This window comes from Bos indicus, chromosome 13 (assembly GCF_029378745.1).
Source record: "Bos indicus isolate NIAB-ARS_2022 breed Sahiwal x Tharparkar chromosome 13, NIAB-ARS_B.indTharparkar_mat_pri_1.0, whole genome shotgun sequence".
Lineage (NCBI taxonomy): Eukaryota > Metazoa > Chordata > Mammalia > Artiodactyla > Bovidae > Bos > Bos indicus.
Genome location: NC_091772.1, coordinates 59,586,777 through 59,602,912, shown reverse-complemented (window position 1 = coordinate 59,602,912; position 16,136 = coordinate 59,586,777). Strand labels below are relative to the sequence as shown.

Here is a 16,136-nt window from a genome sequence, read left to right as displayed (position 1 = left end):
CCATCACAAGGTGCCTGCTGGTTGACTCTTCCTCCCTCCCCCACCCCCAGGAGTGTAGGACGAGGGATGAGGGAAGGAAGGGAATGAAGGAAGGCCCATATGTCCATGGGCCTGCCGACCTCCCCCTCCCCACCACCTAGTGACAGGATTAGCCCAGTTTCTCAAAGTGTCTGTCAAATGTGAACTCCGGGGGGATGCACTGGCAAGTGCATGGCAAGGTGACACATGTGAGAACTTTATAAAAACATCAACACCATGAGAGAAAACAAGGCTTTACCATTTAGAAAGGGCTGAGACACCCTTGTGCCCCAAGACTCAGGCAAGCCCATGCTCCTGCCTCAGTCCCACCAGGTGAGTGACTGAGGATCCACAAGCAGGCCAAGCAGGGGTGCTGGACAGACACCGAACAGTCCTGAAGGGATGCTGTGGAGGTAAAGATACAAGTCTATACAAAAGTCTTTATTTTAACATTTAAAAGGAAGAATCACATGTTCATTCTGACCGCGTTACCAGACAGGGCCACCCGATAAGTTACACACACACAGGACTGGGAAGGTTATTGCACAGTGTTTCAAGGGTCGAGGCAGGACTAGGCATGACCCCCTTCCCCACAGCCAGGCTCTGAGTCCATCTTCCATGAGGACCCCTTACTCCAAATAGGCTGCGGGGTGGCTGCCCTCAAACCTTGCCTGCGGATTGATTCTATAACCAGTGAAGTTATTAGCACGATTCTCATGGCTGCTCCCACTGCTGCAGAGTGTGGTGTCTGCGAAAGTGGGACTCCGAGCACTGCCTGCTTGTCAGCAGCATGTCCTGTGGAGTCTCGATGGCGGGCAGGCCACAGGGAGACATGCCAGCAGCCTGCTCCAGGACAGGCAGCCCTGGGCTAAGGATCTCTGCCCCCGAAGATTAAGACTGTTTGCTAGTTGATTCTTTTTTCTGACAACTTGATGGTTTTGAGTTGGCTATGATCCAGGGGTGTTCAAGTACTTCTTTGAGGGTAGGCCTCTGGCTGGGGTTGTGCTTCAACAGTCTTGAAATGAGGTCCCTGGCTCCCTCGGGCACGCAGTCAGGGAATGTGAATTCCACCTGGATGAGTACACAGTAAGTGACAAGAGTCACAACGTGGCTCAGAGAGAACACGAGAAATACTCAGATCATAGCCTCCTGTCAAGGCTGATAAGGAAGGAATTCTAACAACGATGGGTGCCTTTGTAGTGAGGCCTTACCCGTGATATTCTTCTGTAGGTCTCCTGGTATGTGTCTGCCTCAAAAGGAGGCTTCCCAACGAGGAACTCATAGCAAAGCACCCCAAGGCTCCAGAGGTCCACTTTCTCGTCGTGCATCCGGCCCTCAATCATCTCAGGGGGCAGGTAGTCCAGCGTGCCGCAGAGGGTGGTCCTCCTGAAAACACAGGCAGGCTCAGGTTGACGTGCTACTGTTTCTATTATCATGACAGCTGCTCAAAGTCACCAACCATTCCACTAACACTGAGCGCTTTTCCTAGGCTAGCTCCTGTGCTACAAAGCAGGTGCTATTATAAATCCATTTTTAGATGGGGCGCTGTACCAGACCTCACAGCTAGCAATCATGTGGCACCCCAAATATGTCTAATTCCAGAACTTCCTTAAATGATATATAAGATTTAAAGTATCACCACTATAAAACTGTGTGAACAACTAGGGAAATTTGAACATGGACTAAATAGTAGATATTAACAAGACTAGGTTTCTTAGGTGTGATGATGGTTGTGATTATACAGGACAATGTCCTTATTTTCAGGACGTGCCTACTACTGAAGCACTCAAAGGATGAAGCATGCTGTCTGTCACTTGTTTTTGAAGGTTCACCAAAATGTAGACACACTCAATATGGTAAAATGTTAACAACTGTTGGGAGTATAGGCACTGGATAGGCAGGTGATCAATTCAGCGTGTCTGTTTTTATAACAGAGGTTGGAAACAGACATCAAAACAGGAGCAAAGGCTAGGCAGATTTTGCTGCCTTGTACCAGTTATTCTTTGGTGCCACTGGTGCCCAGCGAGCACACAAATGTTCACTCGCCTAAAGGAACTGCCACTGTAGACTCCTAGCCTCTCACCACCACTGATTTGGGAGAAGGCCCAGATCAAGAGCCTCAAAAGACAGCACAGTAACCTGAGAGCTCTTACAGTTAACCAGCTATGTGAAGCCGGGCCAAGTGACCAAAATTTTATATGATATCCTCTTTATCTTTCCTGTCGTGATGACACCACCGGGCGGGCCAAGGTCCAGCTTAGCCCTGTGGTGCTACAGCCATTGCTGTTTGCCTCACTAGAGGCCAACAGCTCCCACTTGTGACAACCAGATTTTTTTCCCCCAAAACAAAAAGAAACTGCACTAGCAGATTCAGTGCCTTGCTGGAAACAATTAGGAGTGATCTGTATTAAAAACAAATCTCACACTCAACAGCATCCATGTTGGACTATACAGTTTTTTAACTGGCTTTAAAGTAATCTGGTTACAATTTTTTTAAGACCTACCCCAAAGCTGACAAACTCTTAGCAGTAGATGTATGCTTTTAATTGCCCTACTTCACACATGGTTTCAAAAGCTCATTGAAACCCAACTTAAAAACAGGAGAAAATGTTTTAGCTCTGTTTACAGAGTTCACTTAAATTGTTTCATTAGGTTGATCTCTCTGCTTTAAGAGGAGACAGGAAAAGACTGCTCTGTTGACAGGAGCAGACCAAAGAATCTTTAACCACCACCCTGAAAGCTCCATCCAAACTAGTTTGGTTCCTTTAAGCTCTCAGTTCTAGAGCTCTGCAGGTGCTGCCCTCAGACCTCGTAGAACTCGTGTCTCCTGGCCTGGAGGCAGTGGAGTTTCCCTCCCACAGTCAGTCAGGTGTTATTCCCCCTCTACACACTGCATTTCATTCTGTGATACACTTGTCACATCTTTTACCTATTTGTCACCTTCACTCTAAGGATAGTATGCATCTTTAACCCCAGGATGCTGCTACTACTAAGTCGCTTCAGTCGTGTCTGACTCTGTGCGACCCCATAGATGGCAGCCCACCAGGCTCCCCCGTCCCTGGGATTCTCCAGGCAAGAACACTGGAGTGGGTTGCCATTTCCTTCCCCAATGCATGAAAGTGAAGAAGTCAAAGTGAAGTCGCTCAGTTGGGTCCGCCTCTTAGCGACCTCATGGACTGCAGCCTACCAGGCTCCTCCGTCCATGGGATTTTCTAGGCAAGAGTACTGGACTGGGGTGCCATTGCCTTGTCCGTAACCCCAGGATAAACATCCACAAATGGCTGCACAGTAAAAATGTTCTTGAAAACACTAGTTTCCTGCCAGGCCTAAATTACTCCAAAGCATGTATATCCGTTACCTGACCCACCCGCCCACAACATCTATGCTTACATTTACTTATAGTAAATATTTAACTCTTCAGCTCATTAGCCCCTAGGCTTTTGCTAAACCAAACAAACAAGTTCCATCTCTGAAGTTACATACCTGGAGGATGGGGCATGTACTGACCACCCAAAATCGGCGATCTTAAGCTCTCCAGCTGATCCAAGGAGCAGGTTCTCTGGCTTAATGTCTCTGTGAATAACTCTCTTTGAATGACAGTAAGACAAGGCATTTGCCAATTCTGTGATATACTATTAAAACAGAAAGTATTGGAAATCTGTTTTAGATTTATATAACAAGTTAATTTTAGACATCTCTTCTGAAAGGAAACTCAACATAGATTTTAACATGTTTTGTAGATTTGAAAGCAAAAACTAGAGACAGTGGATGACTCTACAAGAAAACAAACCCATTTCGGGTTCAGCATGAAGCACAGGTGACTCTGTGCTAGGTCTGCTAACACAGCAGGTGCGACACTGGAAGACAGGAGAACACAAGGCGCCACCACATCCGCACCTGGCGATTTATGGCCCGGAAGCCATCAATTATGAAAATACTGAAAAACTGGTACAAATGAGGGAGTCAGACCGGAAGCAATTTTTAACATTCTTAAAGAAAAACTTTATAGTCCATTCCCATTGTTAAAACTAAGGCAAAATTACAACAAAAGGGTTTGTTTGAAGCTATAAACGTAAGCAAGCCCAGGATTTGCTTTAACATGTAAATGAGAATTGTTTTCTAATATGTTGAAAGAATATATTTAGTTCTGACTGACGTTTGAGAAGTGCTGGTTTCTCAAAAAGTAATTCTAAACAGGACTGAACATGTTATACCAAAAAGGTTTACCAAATGAAGGGGTACAAACCAGATGTTATCATCAGAAAGGACATTTTTCATTGCTTTCCACCAAAATTTAGACCATAAACTTAAATAAACCATAAATAAACTGAAAGCAAAGGCAAAGAAAGCTCGTCTCCTGCACCAAAGTGGGTGATGTCCTAAGAGGATACAGTACGATTCCAGACGACAATGGGCTGCCCCTGCTCAAACCCGGCAGAAACCAGCGCTCTCTGCATCCACCCCCTCCACACGCCCTCATTAAGATTATGGATTATGTGTAAAGGTCCCTAACACTTCTCCAGAACTAGTTTTAATTAATCAGGAAAGAAAAACAGGTGTGTGTGTGTGTCAGGAAAGAAAAACAGGTATGTGTGTGTGTGTAAACTACTAGGTAATCTAGAAAGAACCAATCTTTTACTTCCTTTCAAGCAGCTATCTGTTTATACCAAAGTAAACTCCACTGGATTGAAGAAAACTGAGTACAAACATTACTTGCCAATTAAAGAAGAAACTAGCTTGCCTAGTTAATATTTAAAAAGCAAATAAAATAGATTTCTACTTATCCAAAGGGCAAATATTTAAGTTGAAATAGTATGTCCTCATTGCACAGACAGAACCAAAGCGGTCATTCACCAACAGTGCTGTGATTTCAGTAGAAGATAAAAGTAAAACCACTCCAATTTAATGCCATTTAGATCAATGCCAAAAAGTTAAGTGTACATACTACCCAGAGACCTCCACCAAGAAACAGAACAAAGTAACCACCATTCTATAGGCCCTTCATCTGCTAATTCAACAAAAAACAGTCCAAATTAATACAACTTCTTCAAACAATTTTCACATTAATAAAGAAGAGTACAATCCATGAAAAAAAAAAAGGCAAAACAAAAACCTGATATGTTGGATTTTAAGATTAAAAATGTCTGCCCATGAAAGACACAGTTAAGAGAAGGAAAGCACAAGCCACAGAAGGGGAGAAAATGTTTGTAAAACACATGATAAAGAACTCATATCACAAATACACGCGGATTCTTAAAACTCAGTAAGACAACAACAAAAAAATTCTTAATGGGCCAAAGGTCTGAACCTGGGTTCGATCCCTGGGTTGGGAAGATCCCCTGGAGAAGGGAAGGCTACCCACTCCAGTATTCTGGCCTGGAGAATTCCATGGACTGTACAGTACAGTCTACTATACTGTATAGTCCATGGAGTCGCAAAGAGTTGGACATGACTGAACAACTTTCACTTTCAAAGGTCTGAACAGACCTCAAAGATGCTACAGAGATGGAAAATAAACACCTGAAAAGATGCTCAACCTTGCATGTCATTAGAGAACTGCAAATTAAAGCAATGAGACACCACTGTACACCTACTGGGAAGACTGAAATTGAAAAAGCACGACAGCACCACTTGCGGGTGGGGAGCCACAGGCACGCTCATGCGTGGGTGGGAATGCACAGATGGTAGGCATATCCACTGCAGAAGACTGCTGACAGTTTCCACAAAGCTAAATGTAGACTTACCATACAAGCCAGCAAGCACACCCCTAGGTATCTACCCAGCAGATAAGAAAACTTGTGTCCCACAAAAAGCCACATGCAACTGTTTATAGCAGCTTTACTCGTAATCAAAGACTACAAGCAACCAAGATACCCTTCAACATATGAAGCAATAAACCAAGGTAGAGCCATATGATGGAGTATTATTCAGCAATAAAGAGAAATGAACCATCAAACCCTGAGAGGATACAGATGAACCTCAAATGCAAACGGTTGTTCCCCACGAGGGTAACTGGTTAACAATTCTGACACCACTACACATGAACACTGGAACTGGATAAAAGGATAGCCGAAGCTGGAATCCAAGTTTCTCAGCGTTGGAGTGGAGGTTACAATAAGCAAAGGAGGAGGGTAAAATGATCCATGTGATAAGGGACTCATGTTTACTATAGATACAGGTGGATAATTATAAATGCTTTTAGATACATGCAAATACTGAGATTACAATACACACATCTCAATGCTCTCTTTCAGCTGAAAGCCCAGAAGTAGTAACAGTAGCAATGAGCACATCCAGCACCCAGATCAAGGCTTCTAATAACATTTTCCAATAAAAGGAAGCAAAGCTCCTGAGAGAAATAATGAATTCTAAGGCTTAGAAAATGTATAAGACGAAGCTGGAGCACCTTATAGCACCGACAAACAGAAAGTGCTTTTAAAAAAAACACAGGCCCACACTCCCCACAATGATTGGGACAAGTCAGAAGGACACAGGCACTGTGTAAAAGAGCAGCCGGTGGCCAAATCTGGAACAAGCAATGAGAGCAAAGTGCTATTAGATTAATAGCACCTCAAAGTATCAAGCATCTGAATCCATACTCAGAAATATTTAAGTAAATCAATAAGGGAGAAAAGACAGCTCTGTGGTACAGAATTCCAAATAATTTATGTCGATACCCTGCCCTGTAGGAGAAGAGCTGTTCCTCTGAAAAGGGAGAGAGAGTAACTCTACAGAGGAGAAGCCTGACAAACACTACCCAAGCCGGGTGGTCAAGACCAACTCCTGGGGATGAGTCAGGTCAGTAGCTTGTATCCTTAGAGAATGCATTTCACCTCTGACCTCCCTCCCAAAACCCATGACCCTAATCTAAAGTTATGACCAACCTAGATAGCATATTCAAAAGCAGAGACATTACTTTGCCAACAAAGGTCCGTCTAATCAAGGCTATGGTTTTTCCAGTGGTCATGTATGGATGTGAGAGTTGGACTATAAAGAAAGCTGAGAGCCGAAGAATTGATGGTTTTGAACTGTGGTGTTGGAGAAGACTCTTCAGAGTCCCTTGGGCTGCAAGGAGATCCAACCAGTCCATCCTAAAGGAGATCAGTCCTGGGTGTTAGTTGGAGGGACTGATGTTGAAGCTGAAACTCCAATACTTTGGCCACCTGATGAAAAGAGCTGACTCATTGGAAAAGACCCTGATGCTGGGAAAGATTGAGGGCAGGAGGAGAAGGGGATGACAGAGGATGAGATAGTTGCATGGCATCATCAACATGGGTTTGGGTGGACTCCAGGAGTTGGTGATGGACAGGGAGGCCTGGCGTGCTGCAGTTCATGGGGTCACAAAGAGTCGAACACGACTGAAAGATTGAACTGAACTGAATCTATTCATGAGAAACAAAGGAAATCTGAATCTAAGAGTGGATTTCACTCAATAGTTATGTACTAGTGGTCCATTAGTTATAACAGTTGTACCACACAGATATAAAATAGTAATGGAAGTCAGATGTGCATGGCAAAAGTAAGTCTGCACTATCTTCAATTGTTCTGTAAATCTAAAACTAAACAAAAATACATTCTTCTCTTTTTTAAACAGGGTAACTATTTATATATATTTCCACAGAAACAGCTGTGGAAACCAACCACAAGATTTCATTTGGTATTTGGTTTTATCTGTATATAAGGTACACCTAAGCTACTCTGATTTTCCCATTTCACATACTTGATCCTACTAAGCCAGTGGTCCCCAACCTTTTTGGCACCAGAGACCAATTTTGTGGAAGAGAACTTTTCCACAGACCTGGGGTAGGGCAGATGGTTTCGGGATGACTCAAGTGCATTACATTTATTGTGTGCTTTATTTCTATTATTACATCAGCCTGACCCCAGATCATCAGGCATTAGATCCCAGAGGTTAGGGACCCCTGTATTAAGCTAGCTTTCCATGAAACAAAGCCCCCTCTATTACATAATGAAAGGCACAGCGCTATGTAGGACAGGCATAGAGTAAACAGAATTAGTCTGGACGGTAAATGAAAACTCACTGTGGCAGTTCTCTGCTCATCAAACTTTGACAGTTTCTGAAGTTCTCTATAGACAGCTCCGAGGGGTGCATATTCCAAAATTAAGTAGACTCTGGTAGCGTCGTGGAAATAACCATACAGTCTGAGGATGTTTGGATGCCTGCAATGGAAGATGGACACCTGGTATGGGGGGTCATCTGTACTGAGTATCAGATCCCTCATGTGACACCAGTGGTGAGAACTGCTGTTGGTCGCAGATCCCACCTTCTACTCCCCTTGAAAATGTGAAGCTATGAACCCACTGTAAGAAAAAGACGTACACTGCTATCAATTTACATGCATTTCAAGGTATTAAACCTGGACCTCAGGTTTAGTTGACTATTTCCTTCCTTCGGGAACCACCTGTATTCTTAGGGGGAAAGAATTCAGCTAAATATTAAGTCTCCGCAAATTCAAAAAAAAAAAAAGACGTGCCATTCCCACAGTAGTTTGAAACTCAAATACCGTGAGACAGACAACGCAGACCATGTTCAATAACGGCAGCAGATGTGCTGTGGAGGACTTTGGACAGCTAAGCACAGGCTAGCTGAGAGTTTTTTTAATTCAATGAAAACAAAAAGATCCACTGGCCAAAGTCAACCTGTAGGCTACCAGTGTGCAACCTGAACTCAAAATAAGAGGTATCATTCCTTTAATCATCCACCAAAACAAAACTCATCCAGTAAATTACTCCATTAACAAGACAAACCTTCAAGCAATTTTTCCAAACCACAGCAGTTAAGTCTAGATAAATCTTTGAAAAAGTGATGAATTTAGTCATTCTTTGCAGTACTATGAAGCCAGCCTTCTACAAAGAAGTTCATAAACATTGAAGTCTAAGTTCTGTATGCCACTCTCCCGGACATCATCTGAAGACTTACCTGAGATGTGACTGTATTTCTACTTCTCTTCTCAGCTGATGCTCAACGCCTGCCTTCTCCAGCTGAGCTTTGAATAATACTTTAAGAGCCAGAATAAACTTGCTTTGTTTTTCTCTCGCCAAATAAACATTACCAAACTTTCCTTTACCCAGCGGGCGACCAATTTCAAAATCTTCCAAAGCCCATTGCCTTCTGGGGAAGAATTGAACATTTTAAAATGTAAAGAAAACACATCCTTTCTAATGAGATATATTAATGACTAGCAGACATCCCAGTCCTATAAATAATTCTATACTCAAAGTTGTATTCAGCACGTATCCTCGGCAAGAACCAAACCACAGCCTCCTCTGAATGAGTCTGGACTTCTGGAGCTGAGGCACTTGCTGGGAAGTGTCCTGAGACAGTACTATGCTCTGAGCACAGACCTATTAGCAATGATGCTAAGACCATAGGAGGATTAGAGGAGGAACTGGAGAAGGAAGAAGGCTCCAGAAACAACTGGGAGCCTCTTTCAAATGGACTCCTCTAGCCGTGGAGATGCCACCACTCTCTGGGGTGGAGAACCACTCTGGGAAAGCAAACAGGATGGAGCCTACAGGACAGTGGGCTGGGAACCACTGGATGAGACTCTCAGAAAGTTTCTGGTAGGCAGCTAGAGCAAAAACGGCTGTGGGTTTATTCCTGTCACCTTCTATTACATGCTAGAGTCTAGACGGTTCAGAGACTGAGAGCAAGGGAAAATACAGCCAAGACCAATACAGTAATTGTATCAATGCTTTCAAAATACTCTACAGTCAAGTATTTGTCCATAGGGCTGCAAGAGGACCACATTTTGTTGTTTAACTTCCACCTCTTTATTAGAAGTAGTAGAGAAGCATACATAAACTGTAGGCAGTAGTTACTTCTGAGGGTAGAGAGGAAGTTTCACTTGATTTCTGTAACAGATTCTAAGTCAAATATGTCTTTTCTAAATGTGAAAAGCAGTAAGAAAAACTCGAGTCTCTCATAAACATCATTAAAATCCCTTCTCTCTTTGAAGATCTAGAAAATATAGATGTTTCAAATTTCCAAGTGAAAGTACAAAGGTCTATTTTTAACAGGCCTGTTCCTATAACTAAATTTGCAATTAAATGACTGAGTATGTTCTAGTAGAATGATGGTACAGAACTTTGTACATAAGATAAAACTTACTTTTTTGATTCTTCATTTTTTTGTTTTGATGCCACTTCCTTCTCAGGATTATTTCCTAAATAGAATAAGTTAACAGTCTTTGATTAGAGATGAATCGAAGAGTGGTCACCAAAATATCAGTGGTATGCCCAGAATTACAGATCTCGACTATTTTTGGTTTTATTTTAAAAAGGAAAAAGATAACTACACTGTAACCTGACTCCTGCCATCTGAAGTCTGTATAAAGCTTTGAGAGTAAAGATAAGCAGATACATCATAGGCCCTCAGATAATCTAAAAATTCAAGGCTGTGTAGATTCTCCCTGGAGCCTCGGTTTCTAAATGAAGAGCTTCTAAACAGAGTTACCAGTCTTCCCATCCATAACAACTCATCACCTCTTCCCCAGGAGGTGGGTCAGCATCAGACAATGTGCAACAAAACATGAGCCCGCCAGCACCCTCCTTCCACTGTGTTAGCAGCCGAGGGGAAATTACGCTGGACATTCCTACTTGCGTATTTCCAGCATGTCAACCTCCAACAGCAGCAGTTTGCTCTGGTGAGATATTTGAATTCAGGTCTAAACTGTCGTCTTTCCCTCGACGGTTCATGATCTCGGTTTAGTGGTTTAATGCCAGCGGTATAACCACCATCCCCATGTCTGGCTTACCGCCCAATTCCGTCAAGTTGGCATCCTAAGTGAGCTCTCAGATCTGTCTCAGTCACTCTGCCCTGGTTGTGTCTGAGTAAGTTAATGCTTCGAAGTCTTAGCTTCCTCCTCCACAAAATCGAGGTAGAAACTACGGCTGCCTCTGTAGAGTGCTTACGAGGACATAATGACACAATGTGGATGAAGGAAGCCTGCTATGGAGCACTCAACAACTGGTAAATAGTAACTATTAACACCGACCCAGCTCAGGCCCCTGCAATACTGGAGCCAAACCCCAGTGGCCTCCCTCCTACCTGCTACCCCTGGGTCCAGCATTGCTATTCTTCAATTCATCCCACATATCCAGATAAGCTTTCTCTAAGAGGCAAGGCAGCCCCTCCTCTGCTCAAAAACCTATCAGCAGCTTCCCAGTACATAGGGGACAAAGCCCTGCTGAGGCTGACAGTGCCCACCCCGACCTCGCCCCGCCTGCCTCAGTCCACTCACTCCCCCAACCCCCAGCACTTCTCTCCACACTCCAGAACCTTGGAATTTTTCAGTTCTAAGTGTACTTGCTACAAGAATCCCCTCTGCCCCAGTAAGCAATCCAAAGAACACGGGGCTGCTGTTGTGTCTTCCCTGGCTGCCCACCTCTTTAGAAGGGTGGGGGTCAGGCCTGGCCCACAGTAGACTTGTTACTCCACCCCGACATCAGATGCTGTCCCCATCCTCAGTAGAAATGACGTAAAAGCTAGGGTTCCAAATAGTAAACACACATCTGTATATGTGGTAGTTCCTTTTAGCAAATAAAAGAATGGCTCTCCAGTGAGCCTAAGAAGACTGCTTACCAGGCGCTGGTGGCTGGGGTTGTTTGCTCTTCTGGGTGTTACTTGGCGGCCTGGTGACAGGACGAGGGGCACTGGCTGCCTGTGGTGGCTTCTGCTTCAGGGTCTGTACTGGTTTCTGGATGGAGACTAGCTTCTGTGCTTGTGAAGGAACACGCTGCGAGGAATTTGTGGGACACAGGACACGCTGAGCCTGGCCGCTGTTTACAGACACCGGATTCTGAGAGGGAAACTGCTGAGCTACTGGAACACGTTTTGGGCCATCACTAAGTGGAACTGCAGTCTAGATGGGGGAGGAAAAAGGAATGTGATGGTCTTCATGAAGGAAAGCTGAGTATCTTGAGAGTATTCCAAAGGTCTGTCTTCTAATACTGCAATATAATGACTGTCACTGGAGAAGGAAATGGCAACCCACTCCAGTATTCTTGCCTGGAGAACCCCAGGGACAGAGGAGCCTGGTGGGCTGCCATCTACGGGGTCACACAGTGTCGGACACGACTGAAGCAACTTAGCAGCAGCAGCAGCAATGATAACAGATGGACAGGGAAACCGACTGGAATCAGCACTTGCAGAGGATACACTTAGTATAGGGCTGAAATACCTGAATGACACCTCCTACCCGCTCCCCAACACCCTACCCCTAAAAGTCATGTCCCCATTAAAAAAATGCTCATTAACTAAACTTTTATCTAAAAAGTGAGTCATTAAACACTTTCTAAGAATTCTCAGTGACTTGGGAATTATTCTTTAGCAAGAAGCTACAATTCAGAAACTTTATACTAAAATCCCAATTCCACTGAAATTTCTTCAACAATACTTGTATTTTTTCAGTCTTTTCTCTAAACATATCAAATATTCAATAGTGATTATCTTTGCGTGAAGTTTTGTATTTGCCACATGTTCCACAAAAAGCTAATTATATAATTTTTTTAATAGTGATGAGCACAGTTTTAATGTCCCCAAAGCTAATTACTATTGATTTACTAGTGTTTCAGTTTCCAAGTACTCACAAAACGGATCTGAGGCAAAAGAGGAAACAAACATAGGCTCTTCAAAAACTTAGAGCAAAATAAAAGTTACACTGAGAGAAGCAACAGAGCCTTGATGAATGCTGAGAAAAGCAACGAGTTCCCACCCAGGGACGTGGTGGAGGAACCACAGTCACATCTCAAAGGAAAGGTGAAAACAACTCTAGACTTAAACCCAGCTTCCCTTTGGGTTTTACAAAAGGGATCTGAGATTCCTGATTATTCAATTTACCTTAGGCCCTGAGATGCAGTTTTCTTTACATCTGTCCATGATGCCTGAAAAGAAAAAAGAACCACCTTTAATTGTAAAAATCCATCTGCTTCAAAGTGTCACACTGGATCAGGGTTAAAAATCCTGATGAAAAAAAAAGCCTCAGCATCACCCAGAATTTTACATGATTTGTTGTCCAATGAAGGCCGATGAGGGAGCAGCATTTTCTCTTGTGATAGAGCATAAGTATGGGGCTTTCATCAGGTTCAGGTGTGGGGCCTTTCTCTCCCCTCACTCACTGCATCCCATCCTCTCCCCTCCCTGGTACTCCAACCCCACTCCTGAACTGCGTTGTCCCTTTCTCCCATCATCTCTCTAATGAATCCCTTCCATCAGTCAACAGGCCGGCTTCCTTAAGTGCTGCCTTAAAAAAAAAAAGTCCTCTTTACCCTTAAATTGACTCAAACTATGACCACATCTCTGGCTTCCCCTTTCAGCAGCAGAACTGGGCAACAGTTGTCTCAATCACTTCCCTCACCAGGCTGCAGGCTCCCTCCCACAGGGTTTTCATCCCCACCTGGCTCCAGGCTGACCCCACTGTTGCCAGATCCAAAGGTCAATTCTCAGCCTTCCCCTCAGAAGCATTCCCAGCATTCCAGGGGGTCCTGCACTCTATTCCTGCACAGACTTGTCTACTAGCTGTCCCAAAGCAAACACCTTTGCTGATGATCCTCACCTGTGCCACCAATCTCAGTGTCTAGGGTAACCGTGGAAGGGATTCCCCACTCTCTGTCTACACCTTCCTAGGGCCCCAGGGCTCTAAACAACTCTATTAGGAGAATGCAAATTGGTGCCTTCTGTCCTCTCCTCTCCTGCCAGGCTCTCTATCACCTGCTAAGCATGCCCCAGGAAAGCCTGCCAGGCATCTCAACCCAACACACCAAATGAAATCTCTTTTTCCCCCGGCTTTCAATACCACCCATAGGCTGAGGACCCCCAAATTTCCATCTCGAGCCCAAAGCTCTCCTCTGAACTCCTACCACCTGGTAATCTGAGTGGCATCTCAATCTTAACCTGTCCCCAAATGACGTCCTGCTTCCTCCCAATCACCATTCCCCTTAACCTGCTCTCTCCATCCTGCCAGTTGCTCAAGTCTAAAGTCCTATAATCTTTTACATGGTTCTCCCTCAAACCCTGTATCTAAGCCATCAGCATATCCTACAGGCTCTATTTTGAAAATCACTGCTCACATTTCCTACTCCCACCTGGTCAAACCACAATTTTCTCTCCCTTCAATTATTTGCAAAAAGCTCCCAGTGGTTACTCTGCTTTCACCTTTGCCCCATTATGGTCCATTTGCAACACCAAGCCCAGTGATCCCTCTAACAAGTCAGATATACGGATCCTTGCGCCAGAGAAACCTTTATCCATTTCTCTTGCTCCCTAAATTCTAGAATCCAGTCAGAAAGCACTCTTCAGACCCCCACTTTCACATCTACTTTATAAGCAAATAAATAACTCCACCTGCAAGAGGAGACCAGACTAAAGAATCTGGAGTCCTTATATCAAACAGCCATTCAGAAATAGGCAAGAAAAGGAAATACATTCTATCATGTGAACCATAATTTCACCCACGCTGTGGTGCCTTCTTCACTCTCCCTGACAGTTACAAGCAGCTGACTCATGAGATCACATAGCTCTACAGACACTAGTTTTATAGAAGCTATCAATGTTCATTCGCTCCAGGTAATACACTTTTCCTTCTCAGGAAGAATAACGGAACAGAATGGACTAAGTCTCTGATTCAGAATTCCGCAGAGAGCCACAGAAGACAGTGTCTCAGGTGATTCTGGACTCCAGCCAAGTTCGAGAGTCTCATGTCCAGACAACCTGCATAAGATCCCTGCACTTCAAACTGGAGATCCTACTAGTCTACATAGAAAAGCAGATTTAATAGCACTGTGGGTGGAGACTTTTCCTTCCTTCATCAAACCTGCAAATTACCCGCACATATGAAGGAGAGTGGAGAGGAAATGAGTATGCTCTGAAACACGTTTAATTCAAACAACAAGGAAGGTTAAGGATGAAAAGAAAACCGTGAAAGTCAAGGATGGTAGCCACATGTACATCAGGAGGACAACTGTTAGAAATGGAGACTTTGGAGCCCAACTCTAGACCTAACAAATTAAGACCCTGCGTTTCAAAGACATCCCCAGATGACCAGTATACACCGGGCATACACCAGTTCTCAATGAAACATCAGAATCACCTGCAGAGCTTGATAAAAATACAAACACCTGAGTCCAACGCCCAAGCACTTCTGATCCCTTGCCTGCATGGGTCGAGTCTAACTCTGTGCAACCCTATGGACTGTAGCTCACCAGACTTCTCTGTCTATGGGATTCTCCAGGCAAGAATACTGGAGTGGGTTGCCATGCCCTCCTCCAGGGAGGGCCAGGGATCGAACCTGAGTCGCTTCCATCTCCTGAGGGTTCTTTACTACTAGCGCCACCTGGGAAGCCCCTCTTATCCCTTAGGTGGGTTTATATTTTTAACTAGAACGCTCAAGTAATCCCTATAAAGGTAATCAGGGTCTACGGTTTGAGAAACACTGGCTTCCAGGTTTATTTATTCACCCACTCATCCATGCTGCCCGGACAAGGGCCTTTCCTGGCTAGTCTATTCAAACTAGCCCACTTCCTAGTACTCATCCCTACCGGAAGTTATCTTGCTAGTTTACCGTCTGTCTCCTCACCCCCCACCCCTAGAACGTAAATTCCAAGACGGCAAAAAACATTCTGCATTCTTTCCTACCCAGGTGCTCACTTAACATGAGAATCCCATCAGAAAGCAACCCCCCCCCACCACCCCCACAACCCCATTCACTCCGGGTGTTCAATAAACACCAGGCGGCAAGTTACAGGGCATATCAGTATCCAAGCACAGAAGGGAGGGTGCAGGGAAAGCACGGGGGGCGGGGGAGGGGGTTGGGGAGAATGAAGCTCTGTCGCCCCGACCTCCCCTCGTTGACACAGCGATCCCCAAGACCGCTTCCCTCCCACCAAACCACAAAGGCCACCCTGGGTCCGCCCGCCCGCCTGCCTGCCAGCCAGCCTCAGAGAAATGCCCCAGGTCTACGCACCTGTGGACTCCCACCTCCGACCCAAAGAAACCAAGTCCTCCCGAGAGCTCAGCCGTTAAGATTCAAAGTCTTCATTTTAAATAAGAGTTAAACCCTCTATTCCGAATGCTGATTGGTCGGGGCTAGAGAGGCGCT

General features: G+C 44.5%; 1 protein-coding gene across 2 annotated transcripts; it reads right to left on the bottom strand.

Moving 5' to 3' along the window:
* Positions 1 to 440: 440 nt before the first annotated feature.
* AURKA (aurora kinase A) lies at positions 441 to 16,136 on the bottom strand. 2 transcript variants are annotated; one of them, XM_019972160.2, is made up of 9 exons: positions 16,002 to 16,136; positions 12,881 to 12,924; positions 11,624 to 11,903; positions 10,151 to 10,205; positions 8,960 to 9,151; positions 8,061 to 8,199; positions 3,502 to 3,650; positions 1,230 to 1,404; positions 441 to 1,089 (listed from the first exon to the last, which is right to left on the bottom strand). In XM_019972160.2, exons 2-9 carry the CDS (start codon positions 12,917 to 12,919, stop codon positions 910 to 912), a joined length of 1,209 nt encoding a protein of 402 aa, XP_019827719.1. In that variant the 5' UTR covers positions 12,920 to 12,924; positions 16,002 to 16,136; the 3' UTR covers positions 441 to 909. The 2 variants fall into 2 exon arrangements, with proteins under 2 accessions (XP_019827719.1, XP_070657516.1); XM_070801415.1 differs by lacking the exon at positions 16,002 to 16,136 and having other exon boundaries at positions 12,881 to 13,158.